The sequence below is a fragment of the Taudactylus pleione genome, unplaced genomic scaffold, assembly GCF_031769625.1.
Source record: "Taudactylus pleione unplaced genomic scaffold, aTauple2 ptg000731l, whole genome shotgun sequence".
Classification (NCBI taxonomy): Eukaryota; Metazoa; Chordata; class Amphibia; order Anura; family Myobatrachidae; genus Taudactylus; species Taudactylus pleione.
In genome coordinates, this window is record NW_028285133.1 from 1,913,008 (window position 1) to 1,935,906 (window position 22,899).

Here is a 22,899-nt window from a genome sequence, read left to right on the forward strand (position 1 = left end):
TACATATACTGACACACACAGCCATTATCCTATACATCACATCTACTGTCTCACAATATCTCCCAACTCAACTGCTCTCCCCAAGATCAGTATTACAATTATTTTCTTTCTGTACACAAATAACCTACTGATCCTCAAATCAACATTGCTGTTTGACCGAATCATATAACTTTACCAGGAGCCTTTTTCCATTGCAGCCTCACTGGACCAATAGGTAATCTGTGCCAAACTTATCGGCATCTTAATAAATCTCAGGGGAGACAGAGAACAAACGTCTAGGGCAAGGGGGAGCCAACGCAGTCCTCGAGAGCTACTAACAGTTCATGCTTTCTAGACCACCCAGCAGGTGCACAGGTGTAGTCATTACTCACAGACACATTTTAAAAGATGAGCTACTAATTACTTCACTTGTGATTCTGTGAGGAGACCTGGAAAACATGTACTGTTGGTAGCTCTCGAGGACCAGGGTTGGCGACCCTGGTTTAGGGCCTCATACACAAGAGCAGTGATAGAAAACTTATGTATATATTAAAGTCTCTGTGCATGAGGACTTTTGAATGGAAGAAGGGTGTGTGGTAGGCATTCTCTACCAGCAGCAATATACACAGTCACATCTTAGATGTCATTTTATGTACTTTGAGCCCCCCCAAAAAAGGGGGAAATAAATGAAATCATTTTTATTCAGATGATCAGGAATTCTCAGACTTGCTAAGAAGGTCCTTAAAGTTCAGAGAACTAGTAAGTTGTAACGCCCCCAGGTGACAGCACAACCGCAGAGGCTTACACTATACAGCAGCACACCTAGGCTGATCACTGTGTCAATGTCAGTAGAACACACCCAGTGCCGATAAAGGGAATGCAGGCTGCACGTTCTCTGTGGCCTGATCTTCATCCACCGTGTTCTTCAGAGCGGCCTTCTTCATAATACTTTCTGCTGAATTCATCAAACATCAGAAGTTTCCTTAGGATTTGGCTGAATCCTGAATTTGAGTCCTATGGTCGGCACCCACAGCTTCCGAGACACTGGAAAATCCTTGCTCACTGAGGAGAGAACAGAGCACTTCAGGTCATAGACTCAGGTTACAGCTGGTCCCCACCTCTGATAGGGCGGTTGTATATCAGGAAGGGGGGAGCATGAAATGCCATTGGAGAAGCAGCTGATAGCCATAATTCAAATAAACTATATATATATATATATATATATATATATATAATCTAATGCTGGACATACACTATACAATTATCTGTCAGATCTTGTCCAATCTGGCTGGTTGGAATGAAAACTTGGTAATGTATGGGAGCAAATGACAATCGTCCATTCGCTCAAACACACTGGAAAATAGACAAAAATGGTTGTTCAGACAAATTGTTTAAAACACACAAATTTAACCAATTTGAACAATTGTTTTTTTTTTGTCCGTTTTCCAGTGTTTAAAACCATATGATTGACTGTCATTTGCTCCCCTTACCAGGTTTTCATTCTAACCAGCCAGATTGGACAGATATCTGACAGATAATTGTATAGTGTATGTATCTGACAAATGTCTATTAGTAATGTCAAAGATACTTGTACATAAGCTCTAACAATAAAAAAAATTTAAATGTAACTGTAAAATTCTATCCAAACAGTTGGCCTTTGCCTGAATACAGGGGATACAATATGGCTGACAATGACGACGATTTGGCACACGGCCTTCATCACTCACATAAGCAACTTCCCCAGTTCTTCAGTTATCTTTCCTACAACAGGGGGACCTTGGTAAGTGAGCGCCGTGTACAGCTGAACAAGAGAGGCCCCTGCGCGGATCTTTTGGAGGGCATCTAGGCCACAGCCGATACCCCCTACTCCAATGATTGGAACTTTACCTGAGGGAGGAATGAAATCAGGAAGAGTTAACACATATAGGGGGTTAATTCACTTAGATGCAAAGTGCCGCTCTGGAACGGCACATGGCGGGACCCCTACATCACTGACCTTGCCTCACACCCAGAGGTGATAAGGAAAATAGTCCACCTGGTGGCTGCCGTGACAAATATGTGCGCAGCCAAGGACGGGGCAATGCTCTGAGGCACCTGGAGTGTAAAGGTTCCTCTATCACCCACATGGGTCTCACCTGAGGTCAGAGAATACATCTCTCTCACGGTCTCTGTCGCCATGTCTCGAAGTGGAGCACCGCTCAGCCCACCAGACTCGCAGCTCCGGGGGTCCTGGAGGGTGGAGGGCCGACTGATTGTAGTGTTAGTGACAATCAGGCCATCAATGCCAAGCTGGGTATAGATTGGTCAGAAATACGGTTAGCATTACTAAGATATGATAATCTTTCCAGACATTGACAGTTGCTTCCAACTTCTATCAATAGGTTAGAAAATAAAGCAATCTGTAATTATATGTAGGGTGCAAGTGTTACAGGTCTCCTTACAGAATCACGAGTTAAATAATTAGCACCACCTGTGGATCCTTTAAAATGTGTCAGCCAGTAATAATTACACATGTGCATCAACTAGGAGATATGGAAAAGAGTTATGGTAGACTTACCTTTATTAACTCTCTTTCTTTGAAGTCCATAGGGTCCACACAGGAGACAATGCAGTATAGGTGGTGGTTAGGAGGACTGGATAACAACAGTTAAAGCTTTTCTGTCCCAGGATGCTCCGGTCCTAACCCCCCCCACACCCCCCTCCCCTGTACGTCGCCCACAGCCTAAGGCAATTCAGTTTTGTCAACAAGCCCAAGACATGAGCAAGACAGGAGAGAAGGAAGACTGGTACACTTAAGAATCACACTCTCACAAAACAGAGAAGGAAACCGGTGACCAAGAGTAGAAACCCATAGAAGCCAGGTGCATCAGGGCGGGCACCCTGAGGAGCCTATGGACGTTGAGGAAAGAGTTAACAAAAGGTAAGTCTACCATAACTCTCCTTTTCTTCTTCAGGGTCCATATAACTCCACAGGGGAGACAATGGGAATGTCCCAAAGCAGTTGTTCAAGGAGGGGGGACGCTCCTGAGCTGAGAGAAGAATCAGACGCCCAAAAGAAGCATCCTGAGAGGCAACGGTATCAAAGGAATAGAACCTAAGAAAGGTGTGGGCAGAAGACCACATGGTCGCCTTGTATAGTTGTTTGGCAAACGCGCCACAGCGGGCTGCCCATGAGGGACACACAGAGAAAGTAGAATGAGCAGATACTGTATCCGGCACAGGAAGGTCAGCCTGCATGTAAGCCTGTGAAATAGTCATGCGAAGCCATCTGGCCAAAGTCTGTCTGTTAGCAGGACAGCCCTTCTTGTGGAATCCATATAAAACAAAGAGGGAATCAGTTTTTCTTATGGAACCAGTACGGTCCACGAAGTTCCTCAGAGCATGGACCACATCTAAAAAGGAGAGGTCTGGTGATTGGAAGGCCGGAACTACAATTTCCTCATTAATGTGGAAACAAGAGACCACCTTAGGAAGGAAGCCAGGGTGAGTTCAAAGAACAGCCCTGTCCTTATGAAAGATCAGAGATGTAGAGCAACCCCAAATCTTACACTCTACGGGCAAACGCGATAGCCAGAAGAAAGTCTTTGCAGTGAGCCATTTGACGTCTGAGTCCAGGGGTTCAAACGGAGGCCCTTGAAGTGCATGGAGAACCACTGACAAATCCCACGGAGCCATACGAGGGACAAAGGGAGGTTGTATATGAAGGACACCCTGAAAGAAGGTGTGACCATCCGGCAGTGGAGCAATTCTGTGCTGGAACCAGATGGACAGAGCAGAAACGTGCACTTTCAGAGAGGCCAGACGGAGTCAGAGATCCAATCCAGTTTGAAGGAAGGTAAGGATCCGAGAAACCCCAAAAACCTGAGGGTCATAGCTTCTGGTGGAATGGGATTAAAATGCACGTGGCTGTTTAGCCACCGGTTCAAATCCCGACAGCGGATGCCCGACAGTATCAAGATCCCGATCGAGGCAGGGAAGTACCCTAACCTCCCCTGTCCCTCTCTAACCCTGCCCCTCCCTTAGTGGTGCCTAACCTACCCCCGGAGGTGCCTAACCCTAACCCCCCCTTACCGCTCCCTAAACCTAACCTCCCCCCTAGGTGTGTCTAACCCTCTCCCCTAGGGGTTCCTAACCCTAATCTCCCCTCCCAAAACCTAACCCTAACCCCACTAGACTCCTTAATCCTAACCTTCCCCCACAACGGCTAACGCTAAAGGCGCCCCAGACTTACCTTTGTTCAGGATATCCTCCTCGACATTCCTGCATCGGGATTATGTCGGCATCGGTATTTCGACGCCTATCATAAATCCCTAGCTGGCATTCCGCTGTCGGGATTGTGACCGGCGGATTACATCCCCTTCTGGTAGCACACCACTGGAAGTATGTATGCCACACTCGGTGATAGATCTGGACGGAGGCCGGCTTACGCGCGTGGTCTGGACCACGGAGCAAGAAAACACTTTGGACCTTAGAAGGGATGTCTCAAGAGCCACGCCGTCAAAGACAGACTGGCCAGGCCCGGATGTAGACAGGGACCCTGAGACAACAGGTCCGCCTGCTGAGAAAGTTGCAGAGGAGCGTCTATGGAGAGACTTTGAAGATCAGTGTACCAATGGCGTCTTGGCCAAGCCGGAGCTACCAACAGAACCGTGCCCCTTCTTGCTTGAATTTCCGAAGGACCCGAGGAAGAAGGGAGACGAGGTATGCCAACTGGAAGGTCCACTTCACTGACAATGCATCCAAAAGGCTGCTTCAAGGTCCCTTGTCCTGGACCCGCACACTGGAAGCTTGTGGTTGTGTCGTAAGGCTATGAGGTCCACGTCCGGTAGACCCCATTTGTCCACCAGGAGCTGAAAGACCTTTGGGTGTAGAGACCACTCCCCGGCGTGCACGTCGTGAGGGCTGATGAAATCTGCGTCCCAATTGGGACTCCCTGGGATGAACACCGCGGAGAAGGCCGGGAGAGGACGCTCGGCCCATGTGAGAATGCGTGCCACTTCTGCCATAGCCGATCGACTGCGAGTGCTTCCCTGGTGATTGACCACCGCCGTGGCGTTGTCGGACTGTACTTGTACTGGCCTGCCCTGAAAAACGTCCTGAGCCAGAGTGAGGGCACTGTAGATGTCTCGGAGCTCCATGACGTCGATTGGTAGGACCCCCTTGGTGGAAGTCCAACAACCCTGGAAGGAGCGCTGGCCGGCTGGGGGGGACTTACTGGCCTGGGGCAGTATAATAAGATGCACATAGACCATCTTGAATTAAATCCTCCTGGGTTAATCCTGAACAGGACTTGCACCAGACCAGTATAGGAGCAGTAGCCTGCTTGTTACCCTTGCCTTTGCTAGACATAGCTGCAAGTACAGTATAAACGCACAATATGGCACTGAGCAGCGTGCAACACACGCAGTATGTGACAGCCTTCACAAATACAGGTAGATGTGAAGTACAGAGAACCCCCTATACACCAGTGTCCCGGGGTTATAGTGAAAGAAAGGGAACGGTATAAGCAGACAGTAGAGAGAAGCAGCGCTAGCACAAGTCACATACAATGCAGAGTATAAAATATAACTGCAATGGCACTAGATTCAATTACACAGACCTCAAATTACACAGACCTCAGGGGCTGGAAGAAAATAGCGCTGTATAACCCGGCTCCTAGGTTACAGGGAGACTGGACCCAACGTTCCCGGTCCAGTCTCGCGGATGAACCGGTGTCTACATCAGCACCTCCGGTCTGTCTCCTGAGACCGGAGGCAAGACTGCGCATAGATGCAGATTCCCACGAGGGGGAACCCGCGTTACCTATCATCCCCTGTGTCCGGGCTGCATTCTGGGGTCCTCCCGTGGAGCCTCGCTAGCCAGGCCCCCCGGTGCCCCGTCGTAAGTACCAAGCCTGGGGCTGGAGTGACGGAGCAGCAACACTGGTGTCCAGAGGACTGCCTAGCGCTGCCTGTTCTTCAGTAAAACCAAAGAAAAGAAAGCTTGGGCTGCTTAAAAGCAGCCCCACTGTGTAAACGGTGATCCAGCTCCTGACGGACACCAACGACAAACTGAATTGCCTTAAGCTGTGGTATTGGGTAGTGGGGAAAGGACCGGAGCATTCTGGGACAGAAAAGCTTTAACTGTTGGTGTCCAGTCCTCCTAACCACCACCTATACCCCATTGTCTCCACTGTGGAGCCCTATGGACATGCGCTGTTAGTGTGTCCCGAGGACTGAGTTTGAGAAGCACTGATCTAGATAATGCCAGTCACTTATAATCAGTTATGCCTACTGCACGAGGTGTACAAAAAAAAAGCAAATGCAAAAATGCAGCCAAAACCCAATAAGCTATTTTATGTTGGAGCACTTTATAGAGTTTCCCATGTTATAAATAAACCACTTATACATTTTCCCTTTGGAATGGTACCTCTGTCACTACACTGGCAATGTCTTCCTTATCGCGCAGGGACAGATCAGGCGCTATCTTCACTAATAGCGCGGGTCTGTGTCCACCAGGCAGGGCATTCCGGGCTCTCACTACCTAAAGGGACGAATCGAAAAACAAGTGGTATATATATAAGTCCAGATTACTGTAGACCAGTGGTTACAAGGTGTCATGACTAAGATGCCACATACATTAAAAAACAAACAAACAAAAAAAAACCACACTACTATAATGAAACAATTAGGGCTAATTAGGATGTAGTAAATTATAATACATCAACATTGCAGATTGTTAATGTATTTTCAGAAGTTTTCCTCTTAACTATAAAGTTTTGAGACAAAGCCAGGCTCATATCGTGACATTCAAATATGTCCTGACACATAAGATTCCGTGCAAAAGACAAGCATACGCAGTGTCCCACCTTGGCCAGTAGGTGGTGCAGTTTCTCTCTGCCCTGTAGGTCCCTCAGGCCCGGAGTGTTTGGACTTGATACATTGATAACAAGATAATCGGCGAGAGGTCCGAGTTCTTGCACTCCCTTTGTGTAATCAGCCGCTGCATCCTCGGAGGTCTTATTCTTCCCCAGGTTTATACCAAGGGGCATTCCCTCTGAGAATGAGAGAAAGACCAGGGAACACAATGCAACCAAGAGTAAATAAGTGGGAACAGGAACAAAGTAAGCAGATAATGTGACACAGTTTACTATGACAGCAGGGTTCTAATAGTAAAAGTTATTTATAACAAAAAATATATATTTAATAATATAAGTATTCACAGAAGAGTTGTTTAAAGGGAATTCCAGGAAACCTGCAGTTAAATGCCCTGTCTCAGCAACGGATTGTATCTATTCCACTTCCCTTCTTCTAAACGAAGACAAAACATCTCTCCTCCGAAGGTTTAAGTTTGTGTGGAAGACGACGGGTTTAGGGCAGGGGACAGGACACTAACAGGGATATTCAATATGAAACGTTAACTTCACTGCCGAAGTTAACGTTTCATATCGGAGTTTTTTTCTGCGTTAAAGTATCGGGCGCGCTCCCGCGTATCCCCGTATTCAATTTGAAATAGTCGAAAACGGGAACCACCGAAGTTGGATTTGCGTAAAGTTACGATTTTTTCCATAAAAAAATTGTAAGACCCCCCTAAAGTTGTAAAAACATGGGGGATCACTATGGGTACCCCCGTTTTAGCCTTTAAATGAAAGTCGGGGATTTAAATAGCCGCGGGCAGGTGTTTTTTTTCCCCGACATTGAAGAAGTGTTGCAGAAGACCACTTAGGTTATTTTTTTTGTTTTTTTAAGTGGTCCCATCAAATTTGGGGTACATGAAAATGGGTACTAGCATATTTTTAAGTCCCTAAAATAAGTTTTTAAAAATTCTGCATTTGTGCACCTGCCGCTATAATTCTATTCTTCAAAACATCTGCCGCATACATGCAGAATAGCCCTGAAATATTTCCCTATTGTTAAACAATTTTTTCCCATTTATTTTTTTTTCACCCCAATTTTTAAATTCATTTTTTGGGGTGTCCCTATTTTTTTTTAAACCCAAATTTATTTTTTAAAGGGTGTCCCGATTTTTTGTAGGACATTTTTTTTGAACATCTCCTTTTAAGGGGACATTCCCAAAACTACAGGCTATTTTTTATAAGCCTACACCCCCAAACCCCTATTCTGCATTTTTTTTCACTTGCTATATTAGTGCTTAGAAAAATTATCCCTGTTTTTCAAAAAATGACCCTTGAGCCCATTTAAGGAAAAAAAACGGGAATTTTCGGGAAATATGCCTGGGACCCCCCTAAAGATGTCCTGACATGGGGGAGCACTATGGGTAACCCCGTTTTTGCCTGCTTACGAAAGTCGGGTTTTTAAATAGCTTTGTAAGGTGTTTTTCCCTGCCGCGGCTATTAGAAAGCCTGACTTCCTTCAGGAGTTAAAAATGGGGGTACCCATAGTGATCCCCCATGTCTAGACATCATTAGGGGGGTCCCTAGAATATTTCCCGAAAATTCCCATTTTTGTTCACCTTTAAAAAAAAAAATTGTAAAAATTTAGAAAAAAAATGACATAAGGTCCCCCCCCGAAAAGCCAAACCAGCCCCAGGCTAGCCAGCCAGTGGTGGTTTCTAAAAATACGGGGAACAAAATGTGTAGGGTTCCACCGTATTTTAGAAACCAACACCAGGCTGCAGGGACTAGTGCTGGTTTTAAATATAGGGGGCAAAAACGACGTGGGGTACCCCCTATATTTAAGAACAGCACCAAACCCAACCGACCGGGGTGTAATGCCACAGCCCGGAGACCCAATCACCGGGGCTCCAGGTCCAAAGCATTACACCCCAAGTCGGTCAGCGCAAGCCGGTGATCTCGGGGGAGTTGGGGACCCCCCCAAAAAGGGTCCCCCCTCTCCCGACCACAGGCTTACGCTGAAGCCTGGGGCTCATCCCCATACCCCTGGAGCGGTGGGTATGGTGGTAATAGGGGGGCCAAATAATGTAAGACTATTGTACTTTACAGTGGAACTACAAGTGCCAGCATGCCTGCCATTTTGTACTTGTGGAACTACAAGTGCCAGCAGACATGCGGCACCTGTAATTTCACTGTAAAATAAATAATTAAAAAAAGACAAAACACACACACCATGCCCAGTATAAGTCAAGTTAGCTATTTTTTAACTTTGTTCCCCAACATTTTTTTTTTTTGGCCCCCAAATTCAAAGTGCTTTTTTTGGGGTGTGCCGATTTATTATTTTTTTTTTTTGACACAGATCATTTCAAGGGGTCATTCTGAAGGGTGCAGGCTATTTTTTTTAAGCCTGCACCCCTAAACCCCAATTCTGCACTTTTTTTCGACACCTATTCAACGGTGAAAACTTATCCCCGTTTTTTAGCAAAGACTTTTTAAAACTGCGATAAGTCTTTGAAATTGAATACGGTGTAAAACTAAAATCAATCAGTGATATTAACGCAAAAACGTTAAAAAGTGCGATATTAACGCAAAAACTGACTTATCGCACACATATTGAATACCCCTATTAGAAAGTGAAAGGCCACAATGAGCTGATGCTACGACTGACAGTGGTGATCTCTTATACACATAGCACAGCGATTGTTTTTTATCGGTTGATATAAGGACCGTGCTGTATTACTGATTACCACAATAGGGATCACATAGTAAGGAGGTTCTCCTGACCAGATGTAAGCATCTTCTGTTTCTCAGCCCTCTCCAGCAGCCGTTGGTGAACAGCTTCTATACCGTGACTGTTAAACCCATATCTGGAGAAGAAACAGAAAATAAGCAGTTAGATTCTTTCCTCTTGCGGAGATGAATCAAAATGAAACAGGTCAATCTAACCCTGGCCACACTCCGAGTGATCCGATTGGGTATTATCAATATGGCAATTATCAATTCATGGTAGGATCAAAATAATCACAAACATGGGCCACAATTCAATTCAAAGCGATGCCGAATAGCCCAGGAAGGGAGCTCCCGGAGCTATTGAACACAGGGCCTGATTCAGAGCCGCTCGCTCTGACAGAGCGCTTGCTCTAAATCAGGACCGGGCTTTTTTATTTTTGGAGCATAGCTGTGGGTGACCACCCACAGCTATAGCGAGCGGCCATGATGATGGTCGCGATGGTCAAGACCATCAGGCTTGCGACAAGACCCAATGCTACTAGAGGGTAATTGACCCAGGAGCAGTGGGGGGAAGAGCAGGATGGGTGCACGGGGGGGAAGGTGGGTAGACCCTTTTAGGGGGCTCCTTTTCCGTGCAGTTCTGGACCAGCACGTTGTCCCTGCTGGACCTTTGGTCGACAGTCTTAACGCCCAGCACAGTGTAGGTGGAAGTCTGGTAAGGATAGAGGATGTGGCGGTGTCCCGCAATTTGTACAACTTACCTATCGGTAGGTGCCTGTGTAGGCGTTGCGATTTGGGGGTGGTGGTCGGCAGTCTCTGATGGTATACAGCGGCAGGTTAGATGGCCGTTCTTGTTGTGCTGCAGCTACTGGTGCGGCTGTGCCCCGTGATGGTGGCACAGTTGGTCTTGTTTGCGCTGGCAGGGTGGGTCAGCGTGGTGGATGGAGCCTGGCTGGATGCGCAGGCTGCGGCAGGTCGGCGTCTCCGTGTTTGGGATGCGGGCCGGTACCTGCGTGTGTGCCACGTCGTGCAGCGGGACGGCCGGGTGAGGCTGTTCGGATGAGGGATGCCGTGTGTGTGCAGTGAACGCCGGCTCCTCGTGGTTCCTGCTGCTGTTGGCGCCCAATGTGGGGCGGGGAGGCTGAGAGCCGGGCGTGTCACGGTCACAAGGCGGGGGTGCCGCTCGCCGGAGGTGCTGGCAGCTCCTTGTGATCAGCGGTCGCTGGGACAGCAGGGGGGTTCTTCAGCAGGAAAGAAGGTTTCCAGGACGTGATGGTAGGTGTGTGTCTCCAACGCGTTTCGGCTGTGCCTTAATCATGGAGGTTACTGTTACATGGTGCAGCAGTGTTTTAAAGGTTGGTGTGGAGGTGGGTGTGTACGGAATTGGCCAATGGGGGGGAGGTGTGTGTGCACTGGGCGTGGTCAGGAGTTGATGGCAATCTGGAGGTGTTCTGTTGTTGGAGGCCAATGGGATATTGCCGGATGGAAAAGGGTAATGACAGGTGTGTGGGCGGGCTTAATGACGAGTGTGCAGGTCTGTGGGAGGTGACGCTCTGGGGAGCGGAGTGTAACGTGGTGGCAATGGTTAATAACAGAGGGTGATCGGACATGATAGGGAAAGTTGGTGTGGCGATATGGGCGATGTCATGTGACCACTGGGTGTAGCCTGGGTGTGTAAGGGTGACGGGGTTAAATGACGTGGTGGTAAAGGTTAATAGCAGGGGGTGATCGGACATGGTCTGGGGAGTTTCTGTGACGATAAGGGCGAAGTCGTGTATCAAATGGGTGTTATCTGGGTGTGCAAGGGTTAAGGGGTAACGTGGGGATGTAGGGGTAGTGAAGTGTGGTGGATGTGTGGGATGATGGCGCCGGGGGTTCAGCCGGTCGCACGGGGGGTGGCTGGTGGAGGGGAGTGCGGGTGGGTCGTGGTAGGTGGTGATGGGTGTGTGTGGTGTGCTGCGTTCCGGTGTGATTGTGTGTTAGTGTATGGGCTCAACGGGTACTGTATATGTGTGTGTGTTGCACTTGGTGTGGTTGTGTGGTGTTGGAGGAGGATAACTGGACTGGGGGAATTCATTGGGAAATGAGGTGTCATGCGGATACGGGGGTGGTATATTGACATGTGGGTAAGTTGCTATAGTGCGGAGGTGGTTCTGGATGGTGCAGGTGTCACTGTCGAGTGGATGGGCTGGGGGGGGGTGTTGGGGATTTATCGGGTCGGTGCGGTAGTGAAGGGGGGCTGGTGACTGGGTGGTATGGTTGTGGGGACGTGTGTGTGTGTGATATGGGTGTCGAAAGGGGGCTAAGTGTGGTTTTTGGGGTGTAAACGGCGTGTGAAGGGGGAGGGGTGCTGGAAGTGGGTCAGAAACGAGAGGAGGTGTGTGATATAGCAAGAGGTTGTCCGGTTACGTGAGAGTTCTTGGTTGAAGTTGTGTGTGGGGTCTGTGCGTAGAACTTTGTAGGTATTGGAGTCTCTGAGGATGCGGAGGGATTCTGTTATGTAGTCTGCTTTGTCCAGTAGTACTATTCCTCCTCCCTTGTCTGCGGGTTTAATGATGAGATCATGGTTGTTTCTTAGGTTGTTGAGTGAAGCCAGCTCTTTTTTGGTGAGGTTATTGTTGTGGTGTTTAGTGGGGGTGTTCACCCAGAGCCAGAGTAATCTACAAGAAAGCACCGAACATACACAAAAAGCTAGTCACGAACCACATTCCCCCATCAATACACACACAGACCACAATAGACAAAGGTACACTGAAGGGAGGCTTTTACCACTGCGGGACATGCTCCAATTGCACCAATCTAAACTATAGGAGTACAAAACCCACCACATCCTTTACCTCCACACAGACGGGCACCACCTACAAGATACGGGAACACATCACATGTCACACTAAAAATGTGATCTACCTCATACAGTGCCCATGCAACAAGCAGTATGTAGGGAGAACCATCAGACCATTACATACCTGAATCAAGGAACACCTCAGAAATATCATTAACAAAGCAGACAGTCATAACATACCGGTACACTTCCTCGAACATCACCAGAGCAACATCACTGGTCTACAATTCATAGGGATCAGACACATACAAAGGAACTGGAGAGGAGGGGACCACACAAGAATACTCAACAAGGAAGAACTCAAATGGATAATCACACTTCGTACCCTGGAACCCAGTGGTCTGAACATCGACAACGAGATCAAGTCTGTCATTAGTAAATAATACCCCCGAACCCCCCCCCCCCTCCCTCTTGCTATATCACACACCTCCTCTCGTTTCTGACCCACTTCCAGCACCCCTCCCCCTTCACACGCCGTTTACACCCCAAAAACCACACTTAGCCCCCTTTCGACACCCATATCACACACACACACGTCCCCACAACCATACCACCCAGTCACCAGCCCCCCTTCACTACCGCACCGACCCGCTACATCCCCAACACCCCCCCCAGCCCATCCACTCGACAGTGACACCTGCACCATCCAGAACCACCTCCGCACTATAGCAACTTACCCACATGTCAATATACCACCCCGTATCCGCATGACTGTCCACAACCTCATTTCCCAATGAATTCCCCCAGTCCAGTTATCCTCCTCCAACACCACACAACCACACCAAGTGCAACACACACACATATACAGTACCCGTTGAGCCCATACACTAACACACAATCACACCGGAACGCAGCACACCACACACACCCATCACCACCTACCACGACCCACCCGCACTCCCCTCCACCAGCCACCCCCCGTGCGACCGGCTGAACCCCCGGCGCCATCATCCCACACATCCACCACACTTCACTACCCCTACATCCCCACGTTACCCCTTAACCCTTGCACACCCAGATAACACCCATTTGATACACGACTTCGCCCTTATCGTCACAGAAACTCCCCAGACCATGTCCGATCACCCCCTGCTATTAACCTTTACCACCACGTCATTTAACCCCGTCACCCTTACACACCCAGGCTACACCCAGTGGTCACATGACATCGCCCATATCGCCACACCAACTTTCCCTATCATGTCCGATCACCCTCTGTTATTAACCATTGCCACCACGTTACACTCCGCTCCCCAGAGCGTCACCTCCCACAGACCTGCACACTCGTCATTAAGCCCGCCCACACACCTGTCATTACCCTTTTCCATCCGGCAATATCCCATTGGCCTCCAACAACAGAACACCTCCAGATTGCCATCAACTCCTGACCACGCCCAGTGCACACACACCTCCCCCCCCCATTGGCCAATTCCGTACACACCCACCTCCACACCAACCTTTAAAATTAAAACACTGCTTGCAACCATGTAAACAGTAACTCCATGATTAAGGCACAGCAGAAACCTGTGGAGACACTACACTACCATCACGTCCTGGAAACCTCTTCCTCTGAGAAGAACCCCCCTGCGTCCACGACCGAGCTGATCACAGGAGCTGCCAGCACTCCCGAGGAGCAGGCACCCCCTCCTTGTGACCGTGACACGCCCGGCTCTCAGCCTCCCCGCCCCCGCCCCACATTGGGCGCCAACAGCCGCAGGAACCACGAGGAGCCGGCGTTCACCGCACACACACGGCATCCCTCATCCGAACAGCCTCACCCGGCCGTCCCGCTGCACGACGTGGCACACACGCAGGTACCGGCCCGCATCCCAAACACGGAGACGCCGACCTGCCGCAGCCTGCGCATCCAGCCAGGCTCCATCCACCACGCTGACCCACCCTGCCAGCGCAAACAAGACCAACTGTGCCACCATCACGGGGCACAGCCGCACCAGTAGCTGCAGCACAACAAGAACGGCCATCTAACCTGCCGCTGTATACCATCAGAGACTGCCGACCACCACCCCCAAATCGCAACGCCTACACAGGCACCTACCGGTAGGTAAGTTGTACAAATTGCGGGACGCCGCCACATCATCTATCCTTACCAGACTTCCACCTACACTGTGCCGGGCGTTAAGACTGTCGACCAAAGGTCCAGCAGGGACAACGTGCTGGTCCAGAACTGCACGGAAAAGGAGCCCCCTAAAAGGGTCTACCCACCTTCCCCCCCGTGCACCCATCCTGCTCTTCCCCCCACTGCTCCTGGGTCAATTACCCTCTAGTAGCATTGTGCCTACCTACCTTAAACCAATAAAATTACCTTGACCCAACACCACCGTCTACGTCTCTCTGTCATACAGATCACTCTTACCCAAGCACTTTACACACTGCCCCACCATATAGAGAGCGCGCCTTACCCAGCTTTTACCAGTCTCTAAACTAGGTAGGAACAGGTACTCCTACCACAGGCGCAGCACTCTTACACCCCCTACCCCCATACCTCCAGATACACGCACATCCCCTCCCCCCACCTCTCTTCCCCCCCCCCCCATTACTCTTTCCCTCTCCCTCCTGCCTCAATCCACCCCCCACAGTCATATCAGTGAGCGCGGTTCACCACCCTTTATTTGCGACAAGACCCTTGTGGTAGGGTCTCGTTCATCGCAAGCCCCAGAGAGCTTTCGGCTCTAACAGAGCCGGAAGTTCTCCAACGACATCACTTGTGATGTCAGTGGGGCCGCCCCCAAACAGCAGGCATTCTCATGGGAACGCCTCTGTTTGGGCAGCCACCCCCCAGGCCCGCCCACCAAAGGGGGCAAGCTGTCACTCAACATCAACAGCTCGCCCCCTTTGGTGTGAGACCCCGGAGCGATGGAGTGCCCGTCGCTAGCCGGGTCTCGCGCACGAAGGAGCCGGCTCCGTCGTGCGCATACCCTGTGGGCCACCATCGACCCGGTTACGAGCGCTTGCGACCGGGTCTGAATCAGGCCCACAGCGCGATGTTTGGTCTGTCTAAAGGATTTCTTCTCGCACCCTCCTGTGGGTACGAGGAGAAATGCGACTAAAGTGCCAGCCGAGCGGCTGTTTTCCGGCTTAGCGTGGCGCTAACAGCCTCGCGGCCGGCACTTTAGTCAGAGTTTTTGCGACTAAACACCAAGGTTAAGTCGTGAGAACCGACATTCACGACTTAACAGCCTTCTGAATTGAAAAGCTCCCTCCTGGGGCTATTCAGCATCGCTTTGAATTGAATTGCGCCCATGATTTTATATATAAAATTCATTGGTCTGTTTGTCTGTCTGGTTATGCAATCGGACACCCCTGCACAGATTGGGATGAAACCAATTTGAGGTGTTCCAGTTGGATCCTGGTCTGGTTTTATGGGAGTCAGACCTCCCGTTGGTGTACCCTTGGCAGAACTTTGACCCGGAGAGCCTGTTCTGAGCCTTTCACTAAATGGATTTGGACAAAAACTTCCCAGAGAGGAAACATTGGATCCCAAAAGACATATTAGGGGGTCATCTGGCATACGGATTAGTAAATCAGATTAGTTGACGGCTGTTATTTGTATGTGCAACATTGGTCATCCACCTGTTTGGGTACTATAATCAGACTGCAGCACCAGATATGAGCAATATTGCCTTCACATATTTGCCCAAACTGGACTCAGACAGAGATGATCGGCGATCAGTCCTAATGACTAATCTGCATGTGTGTTGCAAACATTAAATGTTGCCATTAAAAGACAGATGGGTTCCATTATTGTTTGGTTAACTTAATGAACAAAAACCTGCTAACCTAAACAAAAAAAACAAGCCAAGCATCCGGTTACCGATTGATTATCGCTTTGTCTTGCGGGAGGCGAAACACTCTAGGTTTTGGGTTTCCGTCCTGAGGATTTGGTGTAACACTTCCAATTTCTACAAAACCAAAGCCCATTCTGAAGAGTCCGTCCACAGCCTCTGCATGTTTATCGAACCCAGCCGCTAAGCCCACCGGGTTCCGGAACTTGTGACCTAGTACCGTCATCTCCTAGGAGTAATTAAAGTCTCGGTGAGAAGAGGGCAAAGAAAGGTTCCAAGGGGTATATTGACTAAAGTGTGGGTTTACAAAAAGCGAAGATGTTGCCCATAGCAACCAGATTGTAATTATTTATCTAGCACCTCCTAGAAAATGATACCTAGGATCTGATTCTTTGCTATGGGCAACATCTTCACTTTGTAAACCCGCACTTTAGTAAATATACCCCTGAGATTCCAATTTCACCACACACACACACACGGCAGCCATTTGGGGCTTCTGGAAATACAGTCAGGTGCATAAATATTGGGACATTGACAGAATTTTCATATTTTGGCCTCTATTCACCACCACAATGGCTTTGAAATGAAACAAACAAGATGTGCTTTAAACTGCAGACTTTCAGATGTAATTTGAGGGTAATTACATCCAAATCAGGTGAACGGAGTAGGAATTACAACGGTTTTTATATGTGCCTCCCACTTTTTAAGGGGCCAAAAGTAATGGGACAAACTAAACAATCCTAAATCTAACTTTCACTTTTTAATACTTTGTTGCAAATCCTTTGCAGGCAATTACAGCCTGAAGTCTGGAATGCATAGACATCAGCAGTCGCTGGGTTTCATCCCTGGTGATGCTCTGCCAGGCCTCTACTGCAAATGTCTTCAGTTCCTGCTTGTTCTTGGGGCATTTTCCCTTCAGTTTTGTCTTCATCAAGTGAAATGCATGCTCAATCGGATTCAGGTCAGGGGATTGACTTGGCCATTGCATAACATTCCACTTTTTAGCCTTAAAAAACTCTTTGGTTGCTTTTGCAGTATGCTTCGGGTCATTGTCCATCTGCACTGTGAAGCGCCGTCCAATGAGTTCTGAAGCATTTGACTGAATATGAGCATATAATATTGCCCAAAACACTTCAGAATTCATTCTGCTGCTTTTGTCAGCAGTCACATCATCAATAAATACAAGGGAACCAGTTCCATTGGCAACCATACATGCCCACGCCATGGCACTACCACCACCATGCTTCACTGATGAGGTGGTATGTTTGGGATCATGAGCAGTTCCTTTCCTTCTCCATACTTTTCTCTTCCCATCACTCTGGTACAAGTTGATCTTTGTCTCATCTGTCCATAGGATGTTGTTCCAGAACTGTAATGGCTTTTTTAGATGTTGTTTGGCAAACTCTAATCTGGTCTTCCTGTTTTTGTGGCTCACCAATGGTTTACATCTTGTGGTGAACCCTCTATATTCACTCTTGTGAAGTCTTCTCTTGATTGTTGACTTTGACACATATACACCTACCTCCTGGAGAGTGTTCTTGATTTGGCCAACTTTTGTGAAGGGGTTTTTCTTCACCAGGGAAATAATTCTTCTGTCATCCACCACAGTTGTTTTCCGTGGTCTTCCGGGTCTTTTGGTGTTGCTGAGCTCTCCGATGCGTTCTTTCTTTTTAAGAATGTTCCAAACAGTTGATTTGGCCACACCTAATGTTTTTGCTATCTCTCTGATGGGTTTGTTTTGATTTTTCAGCCTAATGATGGCTTGCTTCACTGATAGTGACAGCTCTTTGGATCTCATATTGAGAGTCGACAGCAACTGATTCCAAATGCAAATGTCACACCTAGAATCAACTCCAGACCTTTTACCTGCTTAATTGATAATGAAATAACGAGGGAATAGCCCACACCTGTCCATGAAATAGCTTTTGACTTGATAGTCCCATTACTTTTGGCCCTTTAAAAAGTGGGAGGCACATATAGAAACCGTTGTAATTCCTACACTGTTTACCTGATTTGGATGTAATTACCCTCAAATTAAATCTGAAAGTCTGTAGTTAAAGCACATCTTGTTTGTTTCATTTCACAGCCATTGTGGTGGTGAATAGAGGCCAAAATATTAAAATTCTGTCAATGTCCCAATATTTATGCACCTGACTGTAAGTACTGCCTAGAAATTCATTATGAATCCAGTAAATAGGCCGCATTCTAGTGTTCAGTCAGGGCGAACGCTAATGCAATTGCAACTACGATTTCGTATGGAACGCAGCTGCGAAAATATGCTAACGTTAGCAAAGATCACCCGAGCATAAAGACGCCCACTGCTGCCTTCTTACCTGCGTGCGACTACGCATACATCGGTAACCTCGAAGCACATCGGCAATCATCTTGCCCTTGCGGCAGGTGTGACCTGCAGCAGCCTTGGGTGCTCTTCTAACATGCAGAGCTGCGTATGCAATAGCAGTGGCTAATTTATGCACGCCCATGTAACGGCGTTTATACGGACAGGCACGCCTGCGTTTTGACGACCACCTCCCCGTCAATGCCCCCAAACGCTCACTTCCTGTCAATCACTCTGCGATGGGTCTCCGTGGCCTGTGTGATCGTAGTGCGATCGCAGGGCTGCCTTTGCGCACTGCGGTGCATGCCAAACAATCACTCGATCTGCGTGAAAATAGCATTAGCGGCCATCTCTGAATCAGGTCCTCAGCACAGAAGTGGCAGACGACACAGCCTATATACAACCTGGGAATGCTGAGACAAAGATATGATTATGAGTGATCTTTACTAAGGACATTAAACGATAGATTAGAAAGTTTGGAAAGTCCTTCACCAGTGTCTGTGTGCTAAGTGTGTGACAGACAGTGACACCTCCAGAGGCTTCAGCGCAGTCCAAAATGCAAATAGGGGAGCCACTCCAACTGCCACCCCAAACATCGCCGTCCGGCACTCACTGGCAGTTGGTGTGCCTCCCCTATTTGCATTTTAGACTGACACACTTTGGGCCCGATTCAGAGAGGTACAATATGTTAATCCGATGATTGACGTATATCTCCGATGTTGAGTGGTCTGCACCTGCGCAAGACCAAATCTGCGCATGTGCAGAACAGGTCCTGCGATCTCGCTCGCTGACCTTCCAAAGCCACAGCATGATTAACATGCTGCTGCGTTTGTGGGGGGCGAAGCGGGGCCGTGCCTGGTTACCGTTACTGGAAACTGAGGCGTGCCGCCCCCGTTTTCCGGGAGGGACGAGGCCAGGGTCTTCGTCGGTGGATGCAGATTCCTGGCCTCTTAATTGACCAGCATCCGGTTAGGCCGCGGGAAACTATAGTTCCCGCACCCTGCCCGAAGGAGCTACCATTGTTCGCGATGGTGATCTCAGCCTGTGATGTCGGTCGCCGTGCTGGGATCACAAATGCAGCAAGGAGGCGTCTGACCCCTCCTTCTGCATCGATGAACGGAATTGCACAGCCGCTACAAAATACTATACCAACATTTCGGGACACCTACGCCCTTTGTCAAGGTTACACCTTGACAAAGGGACGTAGGTGTCTCGAAACATTGGTACAGTATTTTGTGTGAATACACTATTTAAAACTGAGAGAGTCTCCGAGTGCTGCAGCTTGGTGTGTGTGTGTGTATGTGTAAAATATATATATATATATATATATATATATATATATATATATATATACATACATACATACATACATACACACACACACACACATATCTCTCTACATACACACAAATTACATATAAAATGTTTGCACATACCAGTTGTTGCAAATCATGCTGTGTGCATCGTGGGACCAGACCAAGAGCCGCAAACCTTATAGACAGGGTATGGGCTAGCTCAGGGGGCACCAGTTTCTGTAATGCTGGCATTAAATACTCTTCATAGAAATGCTCATCTCCTTTTACAGTAAGAAAGGAGGAAAACAGAAGACCTCCCCCTCCCAGCACAATAATAGCATCCTTCAACCGACGCTGAAACAAAAAGAAAGAGAGGGAGTCGTTAGTTTGGTGCAGTGTATCACAGGGGTTGTGGCTGGTGTCACAGAAGCGTTTTACAACACTACTATTTTACACCCATCAGTGTCGTTTTTATTAGTTTCCCAATATGAGGCCATGGAAAACATGCACTGGTAGGGAGGATTGGATTGAAGAAACACTGCATTAGATAAAACAGATACCTCTTTGATGACTGAGGCTCCTCAGCTTGAGAAACGCTAAGTATAGCCTGCAGATGGGTTAATAATGTAACAGAGCCCAGTCCTGCTCCGGACATCAGAGGTTTGTACAGCACTCTTGTGCACGGCGAGTCTGTAAATACAGATATCGCTATGCAGGTATTCATTTCCTCTACGTTCTAGGTGTGGCATGGCATATTAGTGCCAACATTCCGAACGGGTCAACATTTTAACCACGTCGACCTTCATACATGTCTACATATTGATTGTTGGCTTAATGATCATGTCAACATTATGATTGTCACCCTAATAGCCTCCATTCCATTGTCAAACCATGCGTCATAAACCAGTCCGTAACCGGCTGGTAGACCACCGAACACACGGAACATAGAGCGATTGTAGTTGGCTGTCTCATATTACATGGCTACCAATTAACATATCAGTGGCTAATTATATGCTAATATTACTTTGAGCAAGACCCCAGTTTTTCTTTTTTTAAACATTAATTAAAAAATAATTTACTAACAGTGCATTTAAGCTTATTTGTATAACTTGCACTAATTGTCGTTTAATGGCGATATAATCAAATTCATCCTCAAGTGGGCTAATTACATGAAAGCGTATTATTGATGAGCAATCATGAGCCACAAAGTTTAGTCACAGACATCAATCATTTGGGTCCTGGCTGAGAAAATATGGAGAATTCCTGAACAATATACAGTACTACAGCTCTTATGTTCAGTCATTTAAAAGTATGAACGAAAATGTGCAGAACATATGAGAAAGGTCATATTAAAATGCACAGATATATTTGGTACCCTTCCACATAGGAACATTTAGCTACACTTGTTCCTTCAATGTAACAAGATAGTAAATGGTTATGCATGGCAGGGGTGTAAGGCATTATTTTATATAGTGCCCTCAGAGAAGTGCTATAAATATGTATATATAGGGAAAATGCACAGGTGTCACTGCATTATACAGCAACACAGCAGATGGGCTGACAGCAACAACAGCTATGACCCAAGAAATGACAACACATGCTGGGCCTTGTAGTCCCCCAGCAATAGAAACGCTAAGCCCACCATATTGATACAACGCATTAAGGACCGTTACATAATGAAATCCCTTCTTTGTCTATCCGACGTATATACTACTGACATGAGACGCCGCTGCTATAGAGTTACCTTCACATGGGCTCCCAGCATGTTCACTTCCTGCGGCCATGTTGCGGTTGGCAGCAGTCATGTGACCAGATAAGAAAAAAACCCGGGCCGCCTTTTTCTGTGGGGGGATAATGGAGTGATGTTGCGGCTTGGGAAGTGTGTGCTGCTCATGCCTCTGTTTTGTTTGACAACGTTACAAGTTAGTTTGTGAAGCTCTGCATGCATTGCACTACATTTATAGTGCTCTGCAGCGTTAAAAAGAACCGAACAAACATATAATAGTTTGTTAATTGGTGAATTAAGTAGAGCACAGAATCAAAGGGATGTACATGGTGCAACAAGTAATAGCACAACTTCCCCTGGTGCCTCCGGGAGTCTGCTCTCCCTACGAGGCTGAAGTTAGCTTCTTATACCCCTTTTCCACCTAAATTCCGGGTCTGACCCGGAGTTGGAACAAAGTTCCTATCCGGATCAGACCCGGAATTTTGCCGGCGCAGACTCGGGATATTCCCGAGTCAGCGCCGCTCACACCGTAGTCGGGTCTGCATAGACCCGGCTTTTGCGGAGTGAAAGTGGATGCTTGGAGATGACGTCATCTAAGTGCCACTGAAGCCGGACCAATCGGCCGGCTAGCAGCGCACTCCAGGTCATCGTGACCCGGAGTGCGCTGTTCCCATAGCAGGGTTTCACGGGCTACGCCCGTGTTAAACCCTGCTAGTTACCTGGGTTGGGTTGCCGGGTCACTCGACCCGGCGATCCAACCCTCTGCCCTTTTACACCAGGGAGCTGCCCGGGTTAACCCTTCAAAAACCCGGGTTTTAGCTCCGTGTAAAAGGGGTATTATACACTTCTTATTCAAGCTCCAGCTTCTTATTCAGAACATGTTATATTAAAACATTTTTATCAACTAGAATCAATAAGCTTACATGGAATAAAGAAAATATTGGGTGTGGGTAAAAGCCGGAAACATAGTAAATGCATTGAAAAAGCCGGAAACCATGAAAAGTGTATTGAAAAAGCCGGAAATCTTATTTAATGAATTGAAAAAGCCAGAAACCATAGTAAATGTATTGAAAAAGCCAGAAATCTTATTAAATGTATTGAAAAAGCCAGAAATCTAATTAAATGCATTGAAACAGCCAGAAACCATAGTAAATTAATTGAAAAAGCCGGAAATCTTATTAAATGCATTGAAAAAGCCGGAAACCATGTAAAGTGTATTGAAAAAATCTGGAAATCATATTAAGGGCCATATCCAATTAGCTGTAAAAAGCTGCAGTTTGTCGAAAAGTTTACCCTTGTGCAAAGTTTTCACCAAAAATGCGTATCATGCTATCCTATTAGCCGCGACTTTTTC

The 22,899-nt window shown here is 47.6% G+C and overlaps 1 protein-coding gene across 1 annotated transcript; it reads right to left on the reverse strand.

The window, feature by feature from the left end:
• Positions 1–622: 622 nt before the first annotated feature.
• On the reverse strand, positions 623–21,643 carry DHODH (dihydroorotate dehydrogenase (quinone)). The gene is made up of 9 exons (XM_088456967.1): positions 21,564–21,643; positions 19,961–20,173; positions 16,216–16,415; positions 9,596–9,678; positions 6,827–7,014; positions 6,388–6,501; positions 2,115–2,268; positions 1,707–1,866; positions 623–1,041 (listed from the first exon to the last, which is right to left on the reverse strand). The coding sequence occupies exons 1-9, from the start codon at positions 21,582–21,584 to the stop codon at positions 963–965; spliced, it is 1,212 nt and encodes a 403-aa protein (XP_088313093.1). The 5' UTR covers positions 21,585–21,643; the 3' UTR covers positions 623–962.
• Positions 21,644–22,899: the final 1,256 nt, after the last annotated feature.